Below are 12,137 nucleotides of genomic sequence, written 5' to 3'. Positions count from 1 at the left end.
TAATGTTCAATGAAACAATTGGTTAATCAAGATATCCTTATCAACAAAAAATTATAAACTATTTGTAAATTTTCTCACCCATTGTAATAAAAATTACTTATGTATAATAAAATTGTTATTTTAAACATTCAAAGTTATAAGTTTTGACTTTCTAATGCATGTCCTATTAGGAGACGGAATTATAACATTATTGATTTGTTTGTTGGTAAATACAGCAACATTTACCTCCAAATACTGCTACTATGATTATTTTTGATCTCTTATATGATCCTTTGACCATTAAAGAAATGTNTTTATTTTGAGTATTTTTAATGAAAATTCATTATTTTTGAAGGAATCAAGGAGGCACTCGATGACATACTCAGTACAGCTGGAGTTCACAACCAGTAAGCGGAATTCAAAATGAGAAATAAAAAATGCGCTGTTGGAATTGAACCTTTAGCGATTCAATAGTAATGTTCAATGAAACAATTGGTTAATCAAGATATCCTTATCAACAAAAAATTATAAACTATTTGTAAATTTTCTCACCCATTGTAATAAAAATAATTTATGTATAATAAAATTGTTATTTTAAACATTCAAAGTTATAAGGTTTGACTTTCTAATACATGTCATATTAGGAGACGGAATTATAACATTAAACAGGAGATTGATTTGTTTGTTGGTAATTACAGCAACATTTACCTCCAAATACTACTACTATGATTATTTTTGTTTTCTTATGCATATATCTGATACGATACTCTCTTTTTAAACAAAGCTAGTAAGGTCCATAAGATACTGAAATAGGGGCACAAAAACTTAAAAGATAATTGCGTGAAATATCCTCAGTGGTAGACGGATCATGGCATCCCCTTGCAGTCAGGCTAACCGTGGGAGGTTCTCGGGGTCTTCCTCTCCATGTAACGAAAATGTGGGTAGCTCCATCAAAAAGTCCTCCACGATGGCAGATTTCTCCCAAAACTCGATCCAGGAGTTCCCTTGTCGTCTGGATTGGGTACAAAATTACAAGGCTACGGAGTTGGACATTAGTAGTCGTAAACCCATAAAATTGGGTCGGCAGTTCAACGACGGTTATAAAATAAGAAAAAAAAATTATAAAATAAAAATAGTATTAAAAGACTCCTGTATGACTCTTTCGGTTTAATTAACTATTTTTAATATTTTTAATAAGGTACCCGAATACCTTTGGAGACAAAATTTCAAAATTTTAAATTTGTGTATTATGCACTAAAACATGATATAAATACAAAAAAAAAATAATGAAGAAAAGGGGAAAACTGGCCGAAAAGAACTAATAATTAATTTTTTTTTCAAAATCACGTCACTTTGAAAACATGAATTATTTTTCATTATTCTTGCTTTATAATGCTCATAAAAATTAATCTCAGGAAATAGACTACGCATTAGACATAATATTAATATATAGATATTTTGCGGCAAATATAGAAACTTGCGAGGCGCATCCAGAAAGTAAGTTTCCCTGTGTGAATGGAACCAGCGTGTGAATGACGTCTTCAGCTCTTCGTCGTTGCCAAAACGCTCACCGGTGGACAGGAATTTCTCGAATTGCATGAAAACGTGAAAATAGCTGGGAGCAATATCAGGGCTGTAGGGTGGATAATCAAACAACTCCCAGCCAAATTCCGTCAAAACAGCTGCTGTGCGCCGCGCCATATGTGGACAAGCATTGTCATGGAGGAGCGCAACACATGCATTCCACGACTCTTGTTTTGAATGGCACGTCACAATTTCCGCAGTGTTTCACAATAACGGTCACAGTAACGGTAGACGTCTGTCACACGCTGGTTCCATTCACAGGCGTCAGAGTTCTACGACAAAGGGATACAAAAGTTGATCCCACGATGCGACAAGTGCCTCAATTCTGGTGGCGGCTTTGTTGAAAAATAGCTGAAACATTGCTCTACTTGTTGCCAATAAATATGTTCCTGAAAGTGTGAGTTCTTTTTTTAAAAAAATTCGGGAAACTTACTTTCTGGATGCACCTCGTATTTGGCAAAAAGTGGCCAAAAATTGCGTTTAATTATTTTTAATATCTGTAAAATATGATATAATAGTTAAATCCGCTATTTCATTGTACATTCCCTTGACATATACGCAAAAAACATTCTTGCAAACTTTCAAGTAATATGAACTAAAATTTTTTTAACACGTTGAGCGCCGCGTCAACCACCGGTGGCTGACACTGAAATTACATTTAGGCTGCGTCTACCACCGCTTGCTGACACTGACCTTTCACATAGGCCGCGAAAAACAGCTGGCTAACAGCGTATAACATGATATTCTTTACATTCTTTTTTACATTCTTTTATGGAATTGCAGAAAATTTATACAAAATTTACTTAATTGTTGTGATTCTTGATTTAATAAATTCAATTTCGTAGATTTTTATCCATCACTATTTTTAAACAATTCGTTGACATATATAATTCACCACTTTTTTTCAGATATGTCTTGCTAAACCTTTTATAAACTAGCAAAATCTGTCTATATTTGCAAATTTAGTTTGTAGCTATTTACCGTGTGGCCTGACGAGCAAGCCATGTAAAATTAGCGTGGCATTCAACGTGTTAAATATTGCATTTAGAATGAAGCAAAATAACCGAAAAATTAGTTTTCATAAAAAGGTAAAATTAAAAAGACACATTCTCAATTTAATAATAATAGATGTTCTTCAAATCATCATAACTTCTGTTCTATTTGTCGTAGAAACAAAAGTCAAAAGGTTTTAGAAGGAGAAAGTTTTATTTTGTACTAGCTGAATACCCGTTCTTCGAACTGGGTGAATAAATAAAGTATCAAGTAAATAAGTGAATAAGTAAAGTAAATAAGTAATCAAGTAAATAAGTAAAGTATCAATAAAGCACCGTAGAGAAACACTAGGAAATCATGCTCGTAACTGAAAAGCACATAAGCGACACAATGAATGAGCTTAATGGAAGGACCACGTAAGTGACATTTTTAGGGGAATTAATGAGGCTTTGCCTCTCTTTAAATTTTAACACGACTAATCACATAAAAGTTTTGTATGCTAGTATGATTTTTTTATTTCAATTTATGCAGTAAGGTTTTATTTTTTAGGTAGTTAGGTTTTATTTAAAATTAGGAGCAATAAAGCGAAGAACTATTAGTCCCATCTTCTATTAAATTGGTAATAAAATAGTTCGGATACAACTTTTTTTCATTCTGAAAATGTCACTTACCTGCTTCTTCCACTAAGGTTTCCAATTAATATAGCTAAAATAATTTCTTTTTTTTTATTTAATGTTATTTGTTGCCATTTACGGTGGTTTTACATTACTGAAGAAAGTAAAACTTGTTTTTGTGCAGTTCATTTCATTAGATTAAAGGTATAAAATGTATTTAACATCACTTGGCAATGATGCTATTACTCGCGGCTAAACCATAATAGTCAAAATTTTCAATTATCAAATAATTTTCTCCGGTACATATCCTTTTCGAGGGGCCTTTCCAATGTATCGGTACTTCGGTTTAGTTTTGTTCTGTTTTTATCATCAAGTATAATTATAATATTTTATACCTATATCAGCATATTTGGTACTTATTACATAACCCTTCAACATTTAAGGTCCCGCAGACACGGTTCCCTAGCAGATCACAGAAGTCAAGCATCACTGGCTGCAGTCAGTGTGCGGGTGGATGACCACGTGGATCAGTGTGCGTAGGGACCGAGGGTGTGCGGTATGGGTCCTCGTTAAACTGCTCTACCGTAAAGTGCTCGACTTCGCATGCATGTCGTCGGGCTACGGAAACGAGGGTGCCATCCCCTCTGCAGAGGATCAAAATTGCGATGGCATGACTTCGGATCATCCTCAGGAATATTTCCCAGACCATCGCCAATAGCCCATTGTGCAGATCTAGTGCGACGTAAATGAACAACAACAACAACAATCAACATTTTAGTTTTGTGAAAAATATATCTGTCAGTGCCAGCCAACTAAAGCCGAAATTTTTAAGAAAAAGTTGAATTCTTATTAGAAGTTGAGAGGGATTTTGGAGAATGGCCACTTCTCTATCTAACCTTTAATTTACTATTTAAATATTTTGTAGTGGAAAAACACACACACGCAAGATTTTACTAACTTAAAACGCTTATTTTGGTCGATTTGAACATAGCATGGGTAAAAATAGCATAATTTTCACTAACTTTAAGCATCTTTCAAATCGTGTAGTGTCAACAGTATGTGTCGTGTAGTGTCAACAGTATGTGTCGTGTAGTGTCAACAGTATGTGTCGTGTAGAGTCAACACACACGCACGCACACACAAAGTATGCTACCACGTAATGTTCATTGAATTCATCTGACATAGCGAATATAAAATAATTAAATATTTAAATACTTGCAATGAACTATTTTTTGATCAAACAGAGCTATAAGCTAGCAATTATCACTGATGCTATCTTTAAAATATGTGAAAATTGAATCGCTAAATTTAAAACAATTGCTAACGCTTAACCAATTAGAAAATTCCATTTCGTTTTTCGCTCATCCTGCAAGAACGATTTGCTGCAGAATGTTCTAATGTTGACAGTGACCTTCCTCGTGCTCGAAACTATCTGTATGGCAAAATTTCATCGCTTTCTGTCGGATGGTTTAGGAGTCTATAAAGCACATACATACAGACATTCATTTTTATATATATAGATACATAGACTAGCTGACACGGCAAACGTTGTTTTGCCATATGAATTATTTCTAGAGTATAAAAATATATCTTATTTATTGTAAATGTGTGCGTATGTGGTATATGAGTGGAAGAGGCATGGAGTGCTGTGAGCGATGATGGAATGGAAAAATAACAACACACCAAATAATATTTTTTTTAATTTATGTAAATTTTTTTTATAAATTATATATACTACGAATTCTGAAAATATTAGTCAACAATATTAATCTTTTAGTGCAATGGAGTGTACAATATTTTTTGTCATTCCATCTTTAGCTAACACAAATAAACTGGATGGTTTGCCCACTCGAGAGAATACCACGTATAATTGTCAGTGTGAAAAACATGGTGTGCTCAAATCTAAGCCGCAAACAGACATTGTTTGGCCTTGTCATTGCAAATGCCAATCTAATGGGAAACTGAATGCGTTCAAATTGAATTGGAACATATGTGGGTATAATAGAGATCCATGGAAGTAATATACTTTCATCCCGGAATTTGTCATCTAAAATAATGACTTCGATAACGTTGTTCATTAATTTTTTAACGACTAATCGCGTGCCGTTGCACAGTCGTGGTGGGTTCAAATTACGTAGCAAAATAACCGGAGATCCAACTTTGAGTACTAAATAATGCGGTGGTATGCCTGGTAAATCCAATGAGTTTAAAAACACTGTTGGAAAATTTTCAGCTTCATTGGGATCGCAAACTGCATCAACGGATTTTTATGTCACCAAGTTACCTGGCAATAACTGTTGTATCTTCAGATTCAAATCGTTGACGTCGTCATTTTTTGCTGCTAAGATCGCCCTTTCTGCCAACCACTCATGATGAATGTATTGCGTGTGTACAACGGAAAATATTACTTTAATGAGAGCATCTTGTGAATCAATCATTGTGTAGAAATCGTCCGGTAATTTTATGCATCCAGTCTCATCCTTAGTAACTTTTCCATCACCGATATCTAACAATTGTTTTGAGAATGTTTCAGCAGATGGATCTTGAAGTATTTGGAAGTGCATATTTACTTTTAGTTGATTTTTTTCAACATTACGCCACAGTGGAGATGATTTCAAGCGAGCATTGATCTCATCAGAGTACGTTGAACGCGGAATGACGGGAAGTGCTTGTCTGAAATCACCTGAAAGGAGTAACAGAGTGCCGCCAAATAATTTGTCATTGTTTTTTATTTCCCTCAATGTCCTGTTCACCGCCTCAAGCGAATGTTTGTGTGCCATAGTGCATTCATCCCAGATGATAATTTTACAGTGTTTCAACACTGTAGCCATAGACGATTTCTTTTTTATGTTGCACACTGCATCTGGGTTGTTTTGAATATTTAGTGGCAGCTTAAATACTGAATGAGCTGTTCTGCCTCCATCCAATGAAATTGCCTCATTGACAGATGATGCAACGGCCAACGTGATGCCATTATTTGATCGTATTTCAGCGAGAATGAGCGAAATAACAAAATGTTTTGCCAGTTCCGTCTGGTGCATCCAAAAAAATCCACCTTGTCCTGCCAAAACTACGAGCATAATGAGGTCGTAAATGTTCCTTTGTCTCCCTTATTCATTAGTGGGACATTGCGAGTTACAATCGCTGCCATTTCCATCGTATTGTATTGAAATTCACGATTCATGTCAGTGTTTAATAAATCAGGTGCACTTCGATTCGGCGAAGGCATACCGAAATGACTGAGTGGCTAGTTGGCAATAATAATGCAAAGATCTACAATAGCAATCAGTGCTTCATTGTACATAGCATCTTTGAATGATATCGTTAGATCATTGCAACGTGTGCGATGTTGATACCGTATATCATCAGTCTTCGAATCTTTGTGATTATCCCATAACGTTTCGATACGGGCCGGGAAACATGTAGTTAATACTATGGCGTATAGTAGACGAATTTGCTTTGCAGTACAGTTCACTGCTGCTTCAGCAAGCATACATTCCCACTGGTTGTCGTCTTCCAGCAAGCCGAGTGTAAGGCATGCACCTTTATACGTTGGATGCTGATGTCCATCGACTTTATGTATATCTTGAAATGACAATGAGCCGGTGACATTAACCAACAACAGTCGAAAATAAAAGCACTCAGTCAACCTAGGATAGACTGTAAATACTCTCCCCAAGGCGTTTGATTTGAATAAACCGGGACATGCATCAACCGGTGTGCCTCGCTTGCGGATGTCCATTTTTTTTATTGAGCCCATGTGAAATAGTGTGGTACTTCTGAGTAGAGTAATGTCCGTGCAAAGGCACCAAAAGCATCCGCACGATTACACAATTCGAAAAATTCGGTCAGGGTAGTTTTTGGTGGATTTATATCTCGGTCAATCGCTGTCTCGTTCGTGAAATATACGCGAGGACCGTTTTCAAGATGGACGGCTAAATGAATAACGGTTGGATTCCGTTCATGAACTGGGAAACCAAAGATACGCCAAACAGTTTCATTGGAGGTGATGTACCGGCCAATTTGGTACAGCTTTATTTCATCGTTGTTATTCACTGGAAGAGCAGTCACATTGGTATTTTCAACTCGAAATACTGCCTTTATTCACATACTTACAAATATATTTGATGCTCTTCTTTTAAGGGCGAGCATAAGTATTAGAGTTTAATATGATTTGTTCCACGGTGCGTGAATATTGTTTTTGAATTATTATATTTCTATGTCTAGTTTGGATTCGAATACGATTAAATAAAGATATCTTTAAAATATGTGTTAAATTTTGTCTAAAAAACGAAAAAAAAATTTTTTATAAATCTATTCTCTGGCCTACTGAATATACATACAAAATTTCATCAAAATCGGTCAAGCCGATTCAGAGGAGTATAAACACTAAAACTGTGACAAGAGATTTTTATATATAAGATAAAAAAAATAAAAATTAGATTTCAGTCGAAATTGGCTTTAAAAAGGTAGTCGGTTACCTTAAAAAATGTCTTCCCTTGTGTTAACAAAGGAAATGTATCAATATTTTAATACATTAGAATTAAAAGAATAATGCTCTTCTCAAATCCATATTTTTTTATTTTATAACCGTCGTTAAACAGCAGACCCAATTTTTTGGGTTTACGACTGCTAATGTTCAATTCCGTAGCTTAGTAATTTTGAACCCAATCCAGAAGACAGGGATTTGTATTAGACCCTTTTATGGAAAAAAAACCTGCATTTGCGTAACATGGAGATGAAAATCACGAAAACCTTCCACAGTTACCCTGAAAGCAAGGAAACTCTAACCTATGATCCGTCTACCATTGAGGAAATTTTTCGTCAGCACTGTGGACGGTGCCAGCCGGGAGCGGATTTTGTATCAATCAGCCATCGCTTCGATTCGAACCCGAGTCACCTCATTGAATGGCGAGCGCTCTATTCTTTGAGCCACCACGTCTCAACTGCAACAATTATCTTAAAAATTGAGGAAATTGAGGTGTTTTTGCTCCTTGCACTGTATAAGGAAGTTGCGAAAGGATAGTTCAGGTTACGCCAGGGAAGAATACATAATGTGAGAATATATAGTGCATAACGTAACTAACATTATTTATTCTTTGACCATGGATCACTAGCACTTGGATTTAACCCCTTCGTTACGACCGCTGTATTAAGCCGGCATCTAAGCGATGCCCTGTGTATGAGTTTAATCGGTATCCACGTTAAGTTAGTGTATGAGCGCCGTATTTAGCCGGCATTCACGCGATGCCCTGTATGCATACAAGTATCGTTTTTCGACGGCATCCACGCGATGTCCTGTGTGTATGGGCTCCATGTTTTGTCAGTTTCTTCACGATGCTTCGGGTACAGTAATTAACCGGCGTCAGCGTGATGTTGTTCGGTAACTATCCCAATCTGCCTTCAAACTGCCACTGGCTAATATTCATTTATCTATACACCAATATTCCATTTACTTATAATGGTATAATACTACTGAAAGCATATTTTGAATCTGTTTAATATGTTTTGTAAGCATGAAAAAGTTTCCTAAGCCGCGATTTTTTCCATCTTCTATTGTTACCATATCGTATCAATCGGTTAGAGCCTTCGGGCTGGTACCGAGCAACAAGACTAGATTCAATGTCCAAAAAAAAAGTTTCTTTCGTCCATATATACTCGATTCTATGCCTAGCCTTGTCATTTCCTTATCTCTTTGAATCATGTCAGATCTAACGAACTAGTGCAAGCTCACCATTGCTTGTACAGAGTAACCTGAACAATTCCAGAGTCCTTGATCTCCTAAACCTTGAAAGTCAATTGAAACTACTGCATATCACGTGAGTGTACATTAACATAATATCAGAATAAATTTTATGGATAATTAAATAATACGACTCTGAATTATAATGGATTTTATTCTTTTTATGATAAAATTTTTTATAGCTTCATAAATATGTAGAAATATTGAATATTTTTTAGCAAGTAAGAATCAAATTTATGTGAATCATAAAATTGTAATAAGTTATAATTGGTACTTCAAATATTATTTTTGTTGACTGCATTACATGCATGAAAAACTGAATAAACTGTGTAAACACAGTAAGTTTGAACGAAATGTATAGTCTGAACGATTTGGTGAAGTGGAAACAAATTATTCAAAACAAATTAATCATACAACACTTTTTGACACTGGTGTACCTTTTACATTTTTTCAGACACTCTAATGGTATTGGAGAATATATTTTGGGTATTTTTTAATTATAAAAAATAGTCCAATGATTACTAAAATTTTTTTTTGATTATCAGAATTATATTTAAACTAAAATATAAAATCCAAAAACTGAACTCGAAAAAAAATTTTCATTCATGATCAAAGTCGTATTTTTTTTTCAATTTATTATTAAATATTTTTAAATGAACTTGAAAGTGCATAAAAATACTCCTACCTGATTTTTTTTTTATTTGAAAGAGTGGAAGTATCTCTAAGATTTTAAAGCAATGGAAAAATCTCAATATAATATAAATAGTATAAATTGAAATTTAAAACTAATCTACCGAACGCTCTCTACATCAGGAAAATTAATTATCTCTTTGAGGTAGAATTTACATTTAAATATATTTTTTATACTTTTTTTCATTATTTGGTATTAATTTTGGTCGAAATAAGTTAAAATTATTACATTTAACATTTTAATAATTTATCGTTATGAAATGTAGCATGAGACACTGGTGTCTTTTTCTGCGTTAAAGGCAAAATCTTCCACACATGCCAACATTCACTCTTTTCCAAAATGGATTTTCCATGTGGTTGAAAAATTATTACCGAAAAACAGTTTTACTCAAAAATATATTTATATTTTAACCGGGTTGAAATTCGCTATCTTAATGACTAACTTGCTTTTGTATATTTGTTGTAATTATTTATATGTAGTGGTGGTCAATTTCATTTACAATTATTATTATAATTCAAAAAGTTTAGTGGAACAACATGAATTTCGCGAGCACTTTAAATATGGAAATAAAATCTTCCCGGAAAACCGGAAGAGTTGGCAGCTATGCACATGGCTCACTTCCAAACGATACATTTTTAAATTTGCCCTTATTTGCAGTTATTGAGATCCAAAAGAAATAATTATTCATCATAAAAATTTCTTTTATATACAAAATTAATTACTGAAAATTTTTTGAAATGAATGAAAAATTTTTTCATTTAATTCATTTAATAATTAAATTCATTTTAATGCAAATATAAGTCCGATAATCTAACAGATACTTTAGCGACTATTGAGTCGTTTTTTATAATTTAAAAAATACTAATTTTTTTTCTCGCAATTACAACGTCAGAAAAAAACTATCAAAAGAGACACCAATGTCTCCCAAGGTTAAGAACTAAGCTTCATTTTTTTTAAAAGGCAGAGCTTTAATAAGTAGAAAAATTATTCTTTTTTACAAAAATAATCCTAAATAATTGCACATGGAATATAAATATATTTAATCTAACATTTAGGTTTTAGATTTGATTTTTTTTTTCTAATGGCAGACACTGATCTTTTACGTTCCTTGCCTATGAAGATGCCGAAAGTATTACTCATTTAACGTTACCTTGTGTGCAACTGTGAACCTTTGGACTGATCTCCTGACTTAACTATGGGGACCATGCTTCCCATTTTACGGCTACCCCTTATAATTGGGGGGGGGGTAGAAATCCGAAATCGTCAAAAAATATAGGTTCATTTAGAGAAAGTATGTTTTTGTATTTTCGATTGATTTCGTAACTTAAAATGTCGTCTGCATAAATTAATTAGCATATTTGTGATCCCCTCAAAGCCCTAGAACGTGAAGATCCGATCATTAGATCGAAAATTGTTCAGATTGGTCCGATTTTAATTTGAGCACTGAATATACCATTTTAATCACCAGAATTCTAAAAATATACATTGAAAGTGGTAACACACTGCGAAAAAAATACACACATTTTAAAGTATCATTTTGAAAGTGCCAAATACCTTTTTTCCAAGGAAGAAAACAGAAAATTGAACAACAACAAAATAAAACGCATTATGAAGTCTTGAATAAATTTTATTTACTGCCACAAAAGCTATTCAAGCATTCATTTATTATATATATTTTTATACAGGATAGATTTTTCAGTTTGCAATTATTTATAAGAAGAAAATTTAGCGTTTAAAAATTCGCATTACAAATGCTTTAGCTCTGACATGAAGCTTCTGATAAAGATGGAGAAGGATACCAATAATTGTATCGAAAAAATCACACAAAGCGATTAAAGATATTCCAAGCCATATTCCTATGTAGCCTCCTATGTTACTCCATAACTCCACACTCTGAAAAATGCATATAAATATATACTTTTCATATATTGCGTCTTTTAGGTAGAACTGGTTTTAAACTTATGTGTTTATCTCCTGACAGAGAGTTTTTTCTTACACCAAATGACCTAATTGGCTTTGATCATTGGAATGTTACAGTTTTTTTTAGTAAAAAAAATAACTCAAGATTTCAAGACACCAGAATTTATATTTTGAAATAAAGGGTAAAATTCCATTATATACCATTTAACTATGTTTCATATTTTACTACTTTATATAATTTATATAATTTATATAATATTTAAAATTATATACTTTATATAATTTTAAAGAATGTAAGTTACTGAGTTTATTTTAGCATACAATTAAGTTTAATACAAAATAAAATATGAGAAAAATCAATAAAATAGTTCAACGAATTTTAAAATTACGAATTTTTTAAAATTTGATTTCTCAGAACCTATTTGACAGATTTATTTGATGTTAAAAATTTTTCTAAATTAATAAACAAATAGATAAATTAAATTTAAAAAAACTTTTATTATCTTGATATTGCTTCATGGCTGCTTTTTGAAATTCTAATGCGCTTTAAATGATGGAAAAAGCAGTTATAAAAACGTAATTTTGAGAATTAGCACAATTTATATATATATAT

The 12,137-nt window shown here is 33.2% G+C and overlaps 1 protein-coding gene across 1 annotated transcript; it reads right to left on the bottom strand.

Annotated features, from left to right (window-relative positions):
- Positions 1 to 5,437: 5,437 nt before the first annotated feature.
- Positions 5,438 to 6,250, bottom strand: LOC122270520 (uncharacterized). The gene has a single exon (XM_043048129.1). The coding sequence runs from the start codon at positions 6,248 to 6,250 to the stop codon at positions 5,438 to 5,440; it is 813 nt and encodes a 270-aa protein (XP_042904063.1).
- Positions 6,251 to 12,137: the final 5,887 nt, after the last annotated feature.

This window comes from Parasteatoda tepidariorum, chromosome 5 (assembly GCF_043381705.1).
Source record: "Parasteatoda tepidariorum isolate YZ-2023 chromosome 5, CAS_Ptep_4.0, whole genome shotgun sequence".
Taxonomy (NCBI): Eukaryota; Metazoa; Arthropoda; class Arachnida; order Araneae; family Theridiidae; genus Parasteatoda; species Parasteatoda tepidariorum.
This window is presented reverse-complemented; position numbering and strand designations above follow the sequence as displayed.

Excerpts from the sequence above, each read along its gene's own strand:
- LOC122270520 (XM_043048129.1), bottom strand. The coding sequence starts at position 6,250 with ATGCTCGTAGTTTTGGCAGGACAAGGTGGATTTTTTTGGATGCACCAG.